Source organism: Scyliorhinus canicula, chromosome 12 (assembly GCF_902713615.1).
Source record: "Scyliorhinus canicula chromosome 12, sScyCan1.1, whole genome shotgun sequence".
Taxonomy (NCBI): Eukaryota; Metazoa; Chordata; class Chondrichthyes; order Carcharhiniformes; family Scyliorhinidae; genus Scyliorhinus; species Scyliorhinus canicula.
In genome coordinates, this window is record NC_052157.1 from 98925299 (window position 1) to 98943255 (window position 17957).

Consider the following 17957-nt stretch of genomic DNA (forward strand, 5'->3'; position numbering starts at 1 on the left):
TAGGACAGGGAAGTTGGTGGTGGCTCTGGACCAGATTAATAGGGTGTTTGAGGAGGTTTATGAGAGGTTGTATAGGTTGGAACCTCAGAGGGAGGATCAGAGGATGCAGGAATTCCTGGATGGTTTGGAATATCCAATGTTGGGGGAGGAGGACAGGGCCACATTGGAGGAGGCGATAGGGGAGCAGGAGATAAAGGATACAATTGGGAGGATGCAGTCGGGTAAGGTAGCAGGGCCAGATGGGTTTCCGGTGAAGTACGATAAGAAATTTAGGGATAAGTAGGCGCCGCTGATGGAAGCAATAGGGAAGGGGATGTTGCCACAGAATTTGGGGCAGGCATCAATATCCAATTCCTCAAGAAGGATAAGGATCCAACAGAGTGTGGGTTGTATAGACCCCATATCACTCTTGAATGTAGATGCAAAGGTGTTAGCGAAGCTGTTGGTGGGTAGGCTGGAGGACTGCCTCCCGAAGGTGATAGGGGAAGATCAGATGGGGTTTGTGAAAGGGAGACAGCTCTTTTCAAACATTGGGAGGGTATTGAATGCAAGTATGGCACCGGCAGAGGGGAGGGAGACAGAGGTGGTGGTGGTGGCGTTGTACCCAAAGAAGACGTTTGTCCAGGTAGAGTGGGGGTATTTGATGTCAGTTTTGGAGCGGTTTGGGATTGAGCCACGATTTGTGAAGTGGGTTAGAGTTTTGCCAAAGACGTTTTTAAGGAAGTAGAAAAGATGATTACCTCGTTTATTTGGGGGTGGGGGGAGGGGGGGGGGGGGGGGGGGGGGCTGGGATTAGGAAGGTGCTGCAGCAGAGAAGACATCAGTCAGTGGGGTTGGGTCTCCCGAATTTACTCTATTATTAATGGGCGGTGAATGCTGAGCTGGGTTAGAGGGGTCGGACTCCCAGTGGGTTAGATTGGAGGAGAGTCTGTACAGGGGGTCAGGGTTGAGGGCGTGGCAACAGCGCTGCTCCCAATAGCCCATGGGAAATATTCGAGGAGTCCGGTGGTGGTGGCGACGTTGAAGATCTGGAGGCGGTGGGTCAAAGGAAATGCTGATTCGGGGGAATCATAGATTTGAGCCAGGGAGTGGGAGGGAGTTATCGGAGATGGAAGGAGAGGGGAGTTGGGGTGTTTCTTGGGGGCTGGTTTGTGAGGCTGGAGGAGCTGGGGGAGAGATATGGATTGGGGCAGGGGGAGATGTTTAGATATATACAGTCCGAGATTTCACTAGGAAGGAGGTACAGAGCTTTCCGGTGGCGCCGGCCCCCGCACTGTTGGAAGAGGTACCGACGACAGGGAGAATAGAGATGGGGATGGTGTCGGCGATTTATGGGGTGATTCTGGGGGAAGATAAGGTATCGCTGGAAGGGATTAAAGCGAAGTGGAAAGTTGAGGGGAGGGTATGGAGGACGGGTTGTGGTTTGAGGTGCTCCGGAGGGTGAATGCGTCAACTTCATGCGCGAGATTGGGGCTGATACAGCTGAAGGTGGTGTATAGGACACACCTCACAAGGACGAGGATGAGCCAACTCCTTGAGGGGGTGGAGGATGCTGTGGGGGTGGGGCCCCGCAAATCACTTGCATATGTTTTGGTCCTGTCCAAAACTGGAGGGGTATTGGGGGGAGGTCTTTATGGTAATCTCTTAGGTGGTGCACGTGAGATTTGAACCAGGTCTCCTAGAAGCCATATTCGGGGTGTCGGATCAGCCGGGGTTGGAGGGTGATGTCTTAACCTTTGCCTCACTCATCGCCCAAAGGCAGATCCTGTTGGGATGGAGGTCAGTTTCCCCGCCCTGTGCCTCGGTGGGGGAACCTGCTGGAGTTAAGTTCGAGTTGCGGGGAAGGATGGAAGGGTTCTACAACTCATGGGCGTTGTTTGTCATGCACTTTCAAGAATTGGATGACATCAAACATTAGGGGGTTGCGGTTTGCAATGTTTAGGTTATTGGTGATTCTGTATGGGTTGATGGTGGATTCCTGATTCTTTTTCATTTGTGTTTTGTATTTAAAATGTTGGGGCTGTTAGGGGGTGGGTGGGATAAAGGGATTGTTGACCAGGGAATTGCCATTGTATTTTGTATTGTTGATTGTCAGTTGGTGGGTGTAAATTTGATGAAAATGTGAAAAAGGAGAATAAAAATATTTTTTTTAAAAAAGAAAGGTGAAATTAGTAAATTCTCCTGTCACCATCAGGTGTCTCTGATAACAAGCCTATTTCACAAATTTGTTGTTCTGTTGTATCAACAGGGTCAACCAGGCCTCCGTGGAGAGATTGGCTTCAGAGGATTTCCGGTAAGTTCATCTCTGGTTAGAATAATTAACCGGTTCAGACATTTACAGGTGTCTGGTTATAATTATTAACCGGTTCAGACATGTTCAGGTGTCTGGTTATATTTATTAGCCGGTTTAGACATGTACAGGTGTCTGGTTATAATTATTAACCGGTTCAGACATGTACAGGTGGCTGGTTATAATTATTAACCGGTTCAGACATGTACAGGTGTCTGGTTATAATTATTAACCGGTTCAGACATGTTCAGGTTTCTGGTTATATTTATTAACCGGTTCAGACATGTACAAGTGGCTGGTTATAATTATTAACCGATTCAGGCATGTACAGGTGTCTGGTTATAATTATTAACCGGTTCAGGCATGTACAGGTGGCTGGTTATAATTATTAACCGGTTCAGACATGTACAGGTGTCTGGTTATAATTATTAACCGGTTCAGACATGTACAGGTGGCTGGTTATAATTATTAACCGGTTCAGACATGTTCAGGTGTCTGGTTATAATTATTAATCGGTTCAGACATGTACAGGTGGCTGGTTATAATTATTAACCGGTTCAGACATGTACAGGTGGCTGGTTATATGTATTAACCGGTTCAGGCATGTACAGGTGGCTGGTTACAATTATTAACCGGTTCAGACATGTACAAGTGGCTGGTTATAATTATTAACCGGTTCAGACATGTACAGGTGTCTGGTTATAATTATTAACCAGTTTAGACATGTACAGGTGTATTGATCTTAGTCACATATAGATGGAGAAAACTGAGCAAAGATCCTTTGGAAACTGCAGAAAAACTGGGCAGAAACGTAACTGTGGTAGACCGTTCCCATGAAGTGCACCCCTCCCAATGTTTCATTTTTGTTCGTTCCCACATGATTGTTTAAAATTCTTTTGTGGCATGCGTATGGCAGCAGCTAGGCCAGCATTTATTGCCCGTCCCTAATTGTCCTTAAGAATGTGCAGTGAGCTGTCAAGGAGCGAGCCCCAGGATTTTGACCTGATGACATTGAAGGAACGGCGATATATTTCCAAGTCATGGTGGTGAGTGACTTGGAGGGGATCTTGATGAACCATCAATTGGACTCGAGTCGTAGTGAAGTTCCAAACAACAGGCTTTAATACGCTAGATGTGAGCCCAGCAGTGGTCATGCAGAGAAAGGCCGACTGCCAGTCAGTACGAGCTCTTATACCCCGCCTTGTAAGTGGAGCTACCAACCTCTCAGCCAATCGGCAGAGAGTCACATGACCAACCACAACCAATTGGCAGAGAGGCACATGACTTGCCTGGGCCAATGGGCAGCGGGGCTGCTGTACCAATGGCAGCTTGGTTCTCCGGTAATATGATCTCTCTAGCCATACTACCACATTCACCCCTTGTTGAAGAAGAAGCGGGGGGGTGGGGGGGGTGGGAAGGAGTGGCGGAAGGGGGGGTGGGAAGGAGTGGTGGAAGAGGGGGGGGTGTATGGCCCATAAAACTGGTAGTATGACTAGAGATTTTCTCGGGTAGTACTGGGGTAACTATGGCTGCTGTCGCGACAAACGTATAAGAAAACCACGCTATACACCGTGTACAAGAGAAAAAAACAACAATAACCATAGTAATAATAATGAGGAAAAAAAACACAGGCAAGGAACATATGCAGAACGTGAAGGTCCATCAAATTGACTCGATCAGCCGGATGGGTGCCTTCGGTGTCCTGCTGGACCTGCGCAGCGGCGGGGTGGTCGTCGGTGACTCCGGGAGCGGCGGTCGTGGTCCTGTATCCGTACCCCTGGTCGGAGCTAGCGGTAGTCGGGCCGGGGGAGGGGGATCCTGTGCGCTGGGTTTCGGGGGCGCTGGGGGCGGTCGGGACTGGGGGAAGGGTGTTGGTGCTGGGGGGTGTGGCCGCACTCTGGCGGGTGCCAGGTCCCGAAGGGAGACTGTGTCCTGTCGTCCGTCGGGATACTCCAAGTACGCGTACTGCGGGTTCGCGTGGAGTAACTGGACTCTTTCAACCAATGGGTCGGACTTGTGCACCCGCACATGGATGGGCCCGGGGGTGGCCAGCCAGTTCGGGAGTGGGGTCCCAGAGGAAGACTTCCTGGGGAAAACAAGAAGACGTTCATGAGATGTTTGATTCGTGACAGTACAGAGGAGGGACTGAATAGAGTGGAGGGCGACTGGGAGAACCTCTTGCCAGTGGGAGACTGGGAGACACCTGGACCGCAGGGCCAGCAGGACGGTCTTCCAGACCATACCCTTCGCCCTCTCTACCTGAACGTTACCCCGGGGGTTATAACTGGTCGTCCTGCTGGAGGCGATGCCCCTGCTGAGCAGGAATTTACGCAGTTCGTCACTCACAAAGGAGGAGCCCCGGTCACTGTGGATGTACGCGGGGTAACCGAACAGGGAGAAAATGGAGTGGAGGGCTTTGATGATCGTTAAAGTGGTCATGTCGGGGCAGGGGATGGCAAACGGGAAGCGGGAGTACTCGTCAATCACATTTAAGAAATATATGTTGCGGTTGTTGGAGGGGAGGGGACCCTTGAAGTCCATGCTAAGACGTTCGATAGGGCGAGAAGCCTTTATCAGATGCACCTGCTCGGGGCGGTAGAAGTGGGGCTTGCACTCCACGCAAATGTGGCATTCCCTGGTTACAGTCCTGACCTCAATGGAGTAGGGCAGGTTGCGGGCCTTGATAAAATGAAAAAAATGTGTGACCCCTGGATGGCAGAGGTCCACGTGGAGGGAGCGGAGGCGGTCCACCTGTGCGTTGGCGCAGGTACCGCGGGACAGGGCATCAGGAGGATCGTTGAGCTTCCCAGGACGATACAAGATATCGTAGTTGTACGTGGACAACTCGATCCGCCACCACAAGATCTTGTCGTTCTTGATCTTGCCCCTCTGTGCATTATCGAACATGAAGGCTACTGACCGTTGGTCTGTGAGGAGGGTAAACCTCCTGCCAGCCAGATAGTGCCTCCAATGTCGCACCGCTTCGACAATGGCCTGTGCCTCCTTTTCCACCGAGGAATGGCGGATTTCGGAAGCGTAGAGGGTCCGGGAGAAAAAGGCCACGGGTCTGCCCGCTTGGTTGAGGGTGGCCGCCTGGACCGTGAGGTCCGCTACGCAGCACCCGGTGATTTGGATGGAGTGCAAACCAGATGCCAGAGCGATTTTGTGCTTTACTGGGTGAACGGGGAGCGCGCAGCGTCTTACTGTGTCAGGTGGACGAAACTCTCTGTGCTCCCAGAATCCAGCAGGCAGCTCGTCTCGCGACCGTTGAGGTGGATCTGTGTGGTCGCCGTGGAAAGCGTGCGGGGCCGTGACTGATCCAGTGTCACCGAAGCGAGTCGTGGCAGGAACTCGGAGTCGTCATCCAATACGGAGTAATCGTTGCGGGGTCCTCTGTGCCGATCCAAGATGGCGGCGCCCGTCGGCCGCACGTGTTGGGGATGAACAAGATGGCGGTGCCCTGGGGTCGCACGTGGAGTCGGGGGCCCAAGATGGCGGCATCCGGAGATCACTTGTGGCGGTGGGGGTTGGAGGCAGCGAGGTCTGCGGGCCGCACGGGGCCCTAGAGGAGTGCAGGGAGTGGGCCCCGCGGTCGCTGTCTGGAATGGCAGTGACCGACTTGGAGAGGCGGACGGCCGCGAAATGGCCCTTTTTGCCGCAGCTCTTGCAGACTGCGGTGCGGGCCGGGCAGCGTGGGTGGGGGTGCTTGGCCTGCCCGCAGAAATAGCAGTGGGCTTGTCTGGGCATCCTGCAGCGCAGGCCTTGGGATCTGAGTCAGCGGGGGTGAGTGGGGTGTGCCACGCTGCCCACGGGGCTGCCGCGCGGCCGGGGGCAAACGCGTGCGCATTGCGGTCAGCGACCTCCAAGGAGGATGCAAGGGTCCGTGCCTTAGTGAGGCTGAGAGCGTCCTTCTGTAACAGTCTCTGCCGTATTTGGGGTGACTGCATGCCAGCCACGAAGGCATCACTGATCAAGAGTTCGGTGTGCTCCGCAGCAGTGACCTGCGGGCAGGTGCAATTTCTCCCCAGGACAATGAAGGCCCGATAGAATTCATCGAGAGACTCACCGGGGAATTGTTGCCTTGTTGCCAGGAGGTGCCGCGTGTAGACTTGGTTTACTGGCCTGATGAAGTGTCCTTTCAGTAGATCCATGGCGACATCATAGTCCAGTTCATCCTCTATCATAGAGTAAACGGCGGTGCCCACGCACAAGTGGAGGATGTGGAGTTTCTGCTCATTTGTTGGTCGATTTTCTGCAGTAGTGAGGTAGCTGTTGAAGCACGCCAGTCAATGTTTAAAAGTTGCTGACGCATTTAGCATGCGGGCTGATCCGGAGGCATTCTGGCTTAATCCGTAGTTCCATTTTCAAAGTCTAGCGTATTAAATTGATGCACCATCAATTGGACTCAAGTCGTAGTGAAGTTCCAAACAACAGGCTTTAAACGCTAGATGTGAGCCCGGCAGTGTTCGTACAGAGAACGGCCGACTGCCAGCCAGTACGAGCTCTTATACCCCGCCTTGTAGGCGGGGCTACCAACCTCTCAGCCAATCGGCGGGGAGTCACATGACCAGCCACAACCAATTGGCAGAGAGGCACATGACTTGCCTGGGCCAATGGGCAGCGAGGCTGCTGTACCAATGGCAGCTTGGTTCTCTGGTAATATGACCTCTCTAGCCATACTACCACAGATCTCCAAGTGGTGGGGTTCCCATGTGTCAGCTGCCCTTGTCCTTCTAGATGATAGAGGTCACTGGTTTGGATAGTGCTGTAGAAGGTGCCTTGGTGAGTTGCTGCAATGCATCTTGTGGATGGTACACATTACTGCTACTGTGCGTCGGTGGTGGATGAAGTAAATGTGTAATATTACAGATTGGCAAGTTCGGAACTCAAGTCTTCAGCGCTATTGCCAGGATCCAGCCTTTGCCGTATCCAGTGCCTTCAGCGGTTTCTTGATATCACATGGAGTGAATTGAATTGGCTGAGGACTGACATCTGTGATGTTGGGGTCTCTGGAGGAGGCTAAAATGGATCATCCACTTGGCATTTCTGGTCGAAGACGGCTGCGAATTCTTCAGCCTTGCTTTTTGCATCATTGAGGGATGAGGAGCCTCCGCTTTTGAGTTGTTTCACTGTTCACCACCATTCAAGGCTGGATGTGGCAGGACTACAGAACTTAGATCTGATCCATTGGTTGTGGAATTACTGAGCTCTGTCTATTACTTGCTGCTTGTATTGTTTGTCATGAAACAGTGCTGTCACCAGGATAACACCTCATTTTTCATTATACGGGTGTTGCTCCTGGACTGGTATTCCTCCCTTCACACGTCATTGAACCAGGGTTGATCCCCTGGCTTGGTAGTAATGATAGAGTGGGGGATATGCCGGACCATGAGTTTACAGATTGTGGTTGAACGCAATTCTGCTGCTGCTGATGGTCCACAGCATCTCATGGATGCCCAGTCTTCAGTTGTTGGATGTGTTTGAAGTTTGTCCCATTTAGCACAGTGGTAGTGCCACACGCCACAATGGAGGGTATCCTCAATGTGAAGATGGGACTTTGTCTGCACAAGGACTGTGGGTGGTCACTTGTACCGATACTGTCGTGGACAGATTCATCTGAAACAGATTGATTGGTGAGGATAAGGTTTTTCCCTATTGTGGACCCAGTCTAGCAGTTATTTCCTTTAAGATCCAGCCAGCTCAGTCTCTCGTGGTGCTTCCGAACCACTCTTGTTGATGGACATTGAAGTCCCACACCCAGAGTGCATTCTGTGTTGCCCTTGCCACCCTCAGTGCCTCCTCCAAGTGGCGTTCAACATGGAGGAGTACTGATTCATCCATTCTCCTCTGAGGGGGGGAACGGTACGTGGTAACCAGCAGGAGATTTCCTTGCCCATGTTTAACCTTTTGCCAGGAGACTTCATGGGGTCCGAAGTCGATGTTGAGGACTCCCAGGGCAACTCCCTCCCGACAGTCCAAAGGTCTGCAGGTTAGGCTGTGATAAATTTGGGTTGGTGCGGACTCGATGGGCCACAAATGGTGTCCTACTGCACAATAGGGATTCTATGTTTCCATGGACTGTATACCACTGTGCCGCCTGCCACCTTTGGTAGGATGATGATGGTGGTCTCTGGGACATAGTCATACTGACGCGCAACTTTTCCAATTTTGGCATAAGCCCCTATGATGTTTGTATGGAGGACTTTGCAAGGTTGACAGGGCTGGGTTTGCTGTTATTGTTTCCAGTGCCTGGGTTAGAGATGGGTGGTCAGTCCAGTTTCTTTCCTTTTCGGATTTGTTGTGGTTTGATACAATGGAGTGACAGTTTAGAGCACATTTAAGAATCAAACACATTGCTGTGGATCTGGAGTCATGTGTCGGCCAGAGTAGGTAAGGATGGCAGGTTTCCTGAAGGGAACGACAATTGGCAGTGACTTTACGGTTACAATTACTGAGACTAGCTTTATATTCCAGATCTGATTAATTGACTTAAATTCTATACTAATGGCCATGCTCTGCTTCCCAGCCACAACTTTCCTGCCCAACTCTATCAGAATTTTGTTCCATTCCCATCCCTTCATCAGCCTCAATTCTTCCACCCCCATCCTCAGTTCTCTCCCCACCCTCAGTGCAAACAATGGATGTTCCATTAGTTTATTTAAGATTGGGAAAGACAAATTTTTGTTCTCTTGGGGGAATTAAGGGATGGAGGGGGGAGCGGAGAAATGGAATCTATAGAATCCCTACAATGCAGAAGGAGGCCATTCGACCCATCGAGTCTGCAGACCCTCTTTAAAAAAGTGCCCACTCCCCTGCCCTGTCCCGCAACCCTTCCCAACCTGCACACTAAGGGCAATTTAGCTTGGCCAATCCACCTAACCTGCACATCTTTAGACTGTGGGAGGAAACCGGAGCACATGGAGAAAACCCACGCAGACACTGGGAGAATGTACAAACTCCACACAGTAAGAAGTCTTACAACACCAGGTTAAAGTCCAACAGGTTTGTTTCAAATCACTAGCTTTCGGAGCACTGCTCCTTCCTCAGGTGAATGAAGATGTAGGTTCCAGAAACATAAATTGTGCCGCCCAAGATCAGCCATGATTGCATTGAATGTTGAGGCAGGCCCAATAGGCCATTTAGCCTGCTCCTGCTATTTCTTCTTTCTAACATTCCACTCCTCCACCTTGCCCAGAAGTGAAAACTTCCTCTTGGCAATTGCTCTGCACTGGGAATATGTGATAACAATCCCAAACTTCGGATGGTTTTGACTGTCTTATATCAATAGTTACTCAGACAAAGTGTGAAGAATTAAAACTACTCCTAACTTGGTAACTCTCCACCTCATTCCACCACAGGACTTCCTCCACCACCCTGACCCCCAACGGGATTCACCCCACACCCCTATTACCACACCCAAAGTAAGGGTGTGGTAAGCCCCTGAGCACCCACTATGCTAACCCTCACAAGGACCACGAGGGATCACTCATCGATCTCCCCAAGGACTCGTCGTGTACGAGTTCCCATGGTAACAGGCTGAGACTCGTTAGTCCTTTAGATGCCTTAGACCTGGACTGGGAGTTAGTTCTATTAGTCCAGGGCTGGGACACTTATGTTGTTTGCTGTGGGTGCGGCTTACATTTTAGTTTAAAATAAAATTATTTAAACCTTCATCTTCGTATCTCCTGGATTGCTACAAAAACAAACCAATAAGGCTGTGAAACAGCAGATATGAACCCCTGGCTTCATTGATAGACATGATGCTCAACTTATACCAGGGTTAGACCAGTGAGAGTACTTGTCTAATTTTGAGCACAGCAACTTCATCTGGATACCAAAGTCCGAGAGATGATGCATATGAGGTTTTTCAGATTGTAAATGCGATGAGGTAATTTAGCTATGTACAAAAATTAGAGAATCTGAAATGATTCTCTTCAGAGGAAAGAGACTTTGGAGGGATTTAGTGAAAATATTCAAAATTCTAAGGCGTTTTGATTAAGTAGTTGGAGAGAAATTGCTTCCACAAGCAGGAAAATTGGTAACTTGAAGTTATTGATTTCAGATAATTGGCAAAAATAACAGTGGAGAGATGATAAAAGCAAATTACTGTGGATGTTGGAATCGGAAACAAAAAGTGCTGGACATTCTTAGCAGGCCTGACAGCATCTGTGGAGAGAGAGTCTCGATGATTCTTTGTCAAATATTTTTTTTTACTCTGCAACTCATAATTAGATTACAGTAAGAAGTCTTACAACACCAGGTTAAAGTCCAACAGGTTTGTTTCAAACACGAGCTTTCGGAGCACGGCTCCTTCTTCAGGTGAATCAGGTGAAGGAGCCGTGCTCCGAAAGCTCGTGTTTGAAACAAACCTGTTGGACTTTAACCTGGTGTTGTAAGACTTCTTACTGTGCTCACCTCAGTCCAACGCCGGCATCTCCACATCATAATTAGATTGTTACTTTAAAAAAAAAAATTGAATATTTCCTGAAAACAAAAGGACCTTCTCCTTGGCCTGTCAGTTTTACTGGGCCCTGATTTCCAGGGGCCAGTATAATGAGATTGCATCACATTGAGGCTTTCGGAGACTCATTCACTGCCGGCTCCAACCAGCTCCAGCCAGCGAAATTGATTAAACTCTTGCAAATTCTAAAGGGACATGACTTTCTGCTGCTGGGTGGAAGTTATAGCTCTCATTTCTTTGACCAAGAGATGTGCAAATTCCTGAAACTGCTGATTGTACCCAAAATTGTGCTAAGTAAGGAAATCCAGGCCATTGAGCTATTGGCGATGGAAGAATAGTGTTACACACCCAAATCAGGATGATGTGTGACTTAGAAAAGGTGATGAAGATAGACAACACAGGTAATTGTTGAAATTGGAGACAACCTACTCGGGCAGTGCGTTAGCACAGTGGGCAGCACTGTTGCTTTACAGCTCCCAGGTTCGATTCCCGACTTGGGTCACTGTCTGTGCGGAGTCTGCACGTTCTCCCCGAATCTGCGTGGGTTTCCTCCAGGTAACCCGGTTTCCTCCCACAGTCTAAAGATGTGTAGGTTAGATGGATTGGCCATGCTAAATGGCCCTTAGTGTCCACAAAGGTTGGGTGGGGTTACTGGGATAGGGTGGAGGTGTGGGCCGATGCAGACTCGATGGGCTGAATGGCCTCCATGTACTGCACTACATGCACTGTAAATTCTATGATTCTATGATCTCAGTTGGAATTCATCGGGAGCGAGGAGACAGAGAGTCGGGATAGTGGGTATACACTCAATTGTCATGATATGTCTCGTGATGCCCTCCGGGAATCTGTACCAAGGCCTCAGACTTCGACTACATTCATCAATGCTTCTGATGACTCAATAGAGAGCCACAGATCCACATTTGTTGACAACACAAAGTGAGATAATGCGGTAACTAGGGGATGGGAGCAGAAAGTTACAAAGGGACTTTGATGGATGACCATAACCAGCAGATGGATTTCAGTGTGGGAAGAGTGAGGTCATCCACTTTGGATACAAGAAGGACAAATCAGAATATTTTATAAATGGTGAGAACTGTGGAGGAGCGAGGATTCACATACCAAAATCATAAAATGGTTACCTTTAAACCCCCCCGCCATGTGAATAGCTAAGATGTGTAATAGCTACCTACCTCCACCCCGAGAGCTCCATCAGCACAAAGACAACAAAGAACAAAGAAAATTACAGCACAGGAACAGGCCCTTCGGCTCTCCCAGCCTGTGCCGATCCAGATCCTTTACCTAAACCTGTTGCCTATTTTCCAAGGTCTACTTCTCTCTGTTCCCCACACATTCATATATCTGTCCCCCACCCGTTCATATATCTGTCCAGATGCATCTTAAATGATGCTATCGTACCCACCTCTACCACCTCCGCTGGCAAAGCATTCCAGGCACCCACCACCCTCTGCGTAAAAAACTTTCCACGCACATCCCCCTTAAACTTTTCCCCTCTCACCTTGAAATCGTGACCCCTTGTAATTGACACCCCCACTCTTGGAAAGAGCTTGTTGCTATCCACCCTGTCCATACCTCTCATAATTTTGTAGACCTCAATCAGGTCTCCCCTCAACCCCTGTCTTTCCAATGAAAACAATCCTAATCTACTCAACCTTTCTTCATAGCTAGCACACTCCATACCAGGCAACGTCCTGGTGAACCTCCTCTGCACCCTCTCTAAAGCATTCACATCCTTCTGGTAATGTGGCGACCAGAACTGCACACAGTATTCCAAATGTGGCCTAACCAAAGTCCGATACAACTGTAACATGACCTGCCGACTCTTGTATTCAATACCCCATCCGATGAAGGCAAGCATGCTGTATGCCTTCTTGACCACTCTATCGACCTGCGTTGCCACCCTCAGGGCACAATGGACCTGAACTACCAGATCTCTCTGTACATCAATTTTCCCCAGGACTCTTCCATTGACCATATAGTCTGCTCTTGAGTTAGATCTTCCAAAATGCATCACCTCGCATTTGCCTGGATTGAGCTCCATCTGCCATTTCTCTGCCCAACTCTCCAATCTATCTATATTTTGCTGTATTCTCTGACAGTCCGCCTCGCTATCTGCAACTCCACCAATCTTAGTATCATCTGCAAACTTGCTCATCAGACCTCTTATACCTTCGTCCAGATCATTTATTTATTTATTTATTTATTTTTTTAAATAAATTTTATTGAGAAAGTTTGATTTTATACAACAATAACGCACCTTAGTAAAATACCGAAAATAACAATAATATTAACAATCATATACATTCGCCCCATCCCCATGAACAACCCAGCATTTTAACAACAACGCAAATTAACACACTATAAAGTTACAGAATAAACACTACAATAATGCACCATCGTCCCCTGCGAGGGCAGCAAAGGGAATCCCTCTACCTGTCGCCTAGCAAACGCCTTTACCTGCAGGTATCTGAACATGTTCCCCTGGGGAAGGCCAAATTTATCTTCCAGTTCCCCCAGGCCCGCAAACCTCCCGCCAATAAACAGGTCCCTCAATTTGCTGATGCCCGCCCTTTGCCATCCCCTGAATCCCCCATCCGTGTTCCCCGGGATGAAGCGATGGTTGCCACCCAGTGGAGCCTCCATCGAGCCCCCTGTTTCCCCCCGATGCCGTCTCCACTGTCCCCAGATTCTTAGGGTCGCCGCCACCACCGGGCTCGTGGTAACCCTCTTGGGGGAGAGCGGCAACGGTGCCGTTACCATGGCACCCAGGCTTGTACCTCTACATGACGCCATCTCCATTCTTTTCCACACCGCCCCTCCCCCCTCCATCACCCATTTACGCACCATTGACACATTGGCTGCCCAATAGTACCCCAGAAGGTTGGGCAGCGCCAGCCCGCCTCTATCCCTTCCTCGCTCCAGGAATACCCTCCTCACTCTCGGAGTCCCATGTGCCCACACAAAGCTCAGAATACTGCCGGTCACTCTCCTAAAGAAGGCCCTGGGGATAAATATGGGCAGGCACTGAAAAAGGAACAAGAACCTCGGAAGCACTGTCATTTTGACGGACTGCACCCTCCCCGCCAACGACAATGGCAGCATGTCCCACCTCCTGAACTCCTCCTCCATCTGATCTACCAGTCTGGTAAAGTTATGCTTGTGGAGAGTCCCCCAGTCCCTGGCCACTTGCACCCCCAGGTACCTAAAGCTCTCCCCTGCCCGCCTAAGTGTGAGCCTACCAATTCCTTCCTCCTGGTCCCCAGGGTGCACCACAAACACCTCGCTCTTGCCTAAGTTTAATTTATAACCTGAGAAGGTCCCAAACTCGGCTAGTAACTCCATCACTCCCGGCATCCCTCCCACCGGGTCCGCCACATACAGTAACAGGTCGTCGGCATACACCGACACCCTATGTTCCTCTCCACCTCGCACCAAGCCTCTCCACCTCTCTGAATCTCTCAATGCCATCGCCAGCGGCTCGATTGCCAGTGCAAACAACAAGGGGGACAAGGGGCAACCCTGCCTGGTCCCTCGGTAAAGCCGGAAGTACTCCGACCTCCTCCTATTCGTGGCCACGCACGCCATCGGGGCCTCATATAGCAGCCTTACCCATTTAATGAACCCTTCACCAAATCCAAACCTCCCCAACACCTCCCATAGGTACCCCCACTCCACTCTATCGAAGGCCTTCTCCGCATCCAGCGCCACCACTATCTCTGCCTCCCCCTCAATCGCCGGCATCATAATGACATTCAGCAATCTCCGCACATTCGTGTTCAGCTGCCTTCCCTTCACAAAACCTGTCTGGTCCTCGTGTACAACCCCTGGCACACAGTCCTCTATCCTGGTGGCCAGGATTTTTGCCAGCACCTTAGCATCCACGTTGAGGAGAGATATGGGCCTGTATGACCCACACTGCTGGGGGTCCTTGTCCTTCTTTAAAATTAACGAGATCAGCGCCCGTGACATCGTCGGGGGCAAAGTCCCCCCTTCCCACGCTTCGTTGAGTGTCCGCACCAGCAACGGGCCCACTAGGTCCACGAACTTTTTATAAAATTCCACCGGGAACCCATCCGGCCCCGGTGCCTTCCCTGACTGCATCTGCCCGATCCCCTTAACTAGCTCCTCCAGCTCAATCGGCGCACCCAGCCCCTCCACCTTCTCCTCCTGCACCTTCGGGAAAGAAAGCCTGTCAAGGAACCTCTCCATTCCCCTCCTCTCCCCCATTGGCTCCGACTGGTACAGTTCCCCGTAAAAGTCCTTGAAGACCTCATTCACCTCTACCCCCTTCCGCACCACATTCCCACTCTTGTCTCTCACTCCAGCAATCTCCTTAGCCGCATCCCGCTTAGGGAGCTAATGAGCCAGCATCCTACTCACCTTTTCACCATGTTCGTACACTGCCCCTTGTGCCTTCCTCCACTGTGCCTCAGCCTTTCTAGTGGTCAGCAAATCAAATTTAGCCTGTAGGCTGCGCCTCTCCCCCAACAGTCCCTCCTCTGGTGCCTCTGCATACCTCCTGTCCACCTCCAGCATCTTTCCCACCAGTCTATCCCTCTCACTCCTCTCGCTCCTCTCCCTGTGTGCCCGGATGGATATCAGCTCCCCACGAATTACTGCCTTCAGGGCTTCCCAGACCATCCCCACCTGAACCTCCCCCGTATCATTCACCTCAAGGTACCCCTCAATACTTGCCCGGACCCTCCTACACACCTCCTCCTCCGCCAACAACCCCACATCCAACCGCCACAATGGACGTTGGTCTCGCACCTCCCCCATTTCCAACTCTATCCAATGCGGAGCGTGGTCAGAGATTGCAATGGCCGAATACTCGGCCTCCTCCACTCTCGGAATCAGTCCCCTACTCACCACGAAGAAATCTATCCGAGAGTAGACCCTATGTACGTGGGAGAAGAAAGAGTACTCACGTGCCCTCGGCCTCTCAAACCTCCATGGATCCACTCCACCCATCTGATCCATAAACCCTCTCAGTACCTTGGCCGCCGCCGGCCTCCTACCCGTCCTAGAGCTGGACCGATCCAGTGAAGGATCCAACACCGTATTAAAGTCCCCCCCTATGATCAGACCTCCCGCCTCCAGATCCGGGATCCGTCCCAACATACGCCTCATAAAGCCCGCATCGTCCCAATTTGGGGCATACACACTAGCCAGTACCACCTTCTCTCCTTGTAGCCTGCCCCTAACCATCACATACCTACCCCCCTTATCCGCCACCACCTCCGATGCCTCAAACAACACATTTTTCCCCACCAGAATCGCCACTCCCCGGTTCCTCACATCCAACCCCGAGTGGAAAACCTGCCCCACCCATCCCTTCCTCAGGCGGACCTGGTCCGCCACCCTCAGGTGGGTCTCCTGAAGCATTGCCACGTCCGCCTTTAGCCCCTTCAGGTGAGCCAGTACCCTTCACCGGCCCATTCAAACCTCTCACATTCCAGGTGACCAACCGGATCAGAGGGCGTCCCGCCCCCCTCCCCCGTCGGCTAGCCATAGCCCGTCGACTGCCCGCCCCAGGCCAGCATCCCCTGCTCGACCCCGTCCCCATAGCGACAACCCCTCACCTCTGTCCCCCCCAGCCCCCACCAGCTCCTTCTTGACCCTACCAGCAGCAACCCGGTATTCCCCTTTCCCCCCTCCCTTCCCCCCCAGGCTAGGAACCCTCCCAGCCGCGAAACGTCCTCCATTGTACTTCCGTGGGTCAGCTAACTTCTGCTGACCCCGGAAACTCCCGCCAATAGCCCGACCCCTCCCGAAGTGGGATCATCCCCCAATCTATCCCTCCTCCTGGCACCGCTCCAGCGCGGGGAAGAACCAGTTAAGGCCCCACCTCCCCCGTCACCATCTCCGCCCCCCAGCCCCGCAGCGCGGGAAACCAGAGGAAAGCCCGCGCTTTCGCCCTGCCCCACCACACCCTTCTGACGCAGCTCCCAAATATCAGCCCCCCTCCATACCCCCACTCCGACATAGAATACAACATACCCCCCCGACCCTCCCCGCAAGATACACAGCCCAAACAATGCCCCAAGCACAAAAACAAAAACGTAGCAGAACAACCCCCCCGTAAATAACCATATCAAAATTGCAAAAGTACTAAAACAAGAAGAAAAAAACAGAAGAAAAAGAGAACACAGCAACAGCCGAATCCAGCACTAATATCTTACAGCCGACCTCGCAACCCCCAACCCCTAGTTCAAGTCCAGTTTCTCCGTCCGCACGAAGGCCCACGCCTCCTCCGGGGAATCGAAATAATGGTGCCGGTCCGAATAGGTTACCCACAGGCGCGCGGGCTGCAACATTCCGAACTTTATCTTTTTTCTATAAAGCACCTCTTTCGTCCGATTAAATCCGGACCGCCGCTTAGCCACCTCCGCACTCCAGTCCTGGTAGATCCGCACTACCCCATTCTCCCAATTGCTGCTCTTCACCTTCTTGGCCCAGCGCAGCACGCAGTCCCGATCACTGAACCGGTGGAACCTCACCAGCACCGCACGCGGGGGTTCATTCTCCTTAGGCCTCCTGGCCAGTACTCTGTGTGCTCCCTCCAGCTCCAGGGGCAGATGGAGAGACCCGGCCCCCACTAGCGAACCCAGCATTACAGCCACATAGGCTGTCAGGTCCGATCCCTCCAGCCCCTCCGCAAGGCCCAAGATCCGCAGGTTTTTCCGCCTCATGCGGTGATCCAGCTCCTCGAAGCGTTCCTGCCACTTCTTGTGGAGTGCTTCGTGCCCCTCCACCTTACTCACGAGGACCACGGCCTCCTCCTCTCGTTCAATGGCCTGCGTCTGCAACTTCTTGATGGCAGCACCCTGGGTGGACTGAATCTCTGACAGCCTTCTGTTTGTTTCCTGCAGAGAGCTCAGTACTTCATTCTTGAATTCTTTAAAGCAGCGCAGGAGATCAGTTTGTTGTTTCTGGGCCCAGAGTCTCCACTCCTCTGGAGCTCTGTCGGTGGCCATCTTGGATCCCTTCCCCTGTTTTTTCTGAGGAGCTGCTGCTGTTTTTTCCACCTTTCCACTCCGAGTTCGAGGCATGGACTGCAGGGAAAGTCGTTCAGCACACCTTCCCCCACCGGGAGACGTCGAAAAATTTCCGTTTTGGGCTCTCAAAAGAGCCGAAAAATCTCTTTAAAACGGGAGCTCCCACATGTGTGGCTTATTGCTGCATCAC

At 51.3% G+C, this 17957-nt stretch overlaps 1 protein-coding gene across 2 annotated transcripts in view; it reads left to right on the plus strand.

Moving 5' to 3' along the window:
* The window catches only part of LOC119975203 (collagen alpha-1(XXVI) chain-like), a 195986-nt gene that overhangs the window by 137558 nt on the left and 40471 nt on the right, over positions 1 to 17957 (plus strand). For both annotated transcript variants that reach the window (XM_038814815.1, XM_038814816.1), the window contains exon 8: positions 2249 to 2293. In XM_038814815.1, the coding sequence (XP_038670743.1) occupies positions 2249 to 2293 (45 nt within the window). The remainder of the gene's footprint in view (positions 1 to 2248; positions 2294 to 17957) is intronic.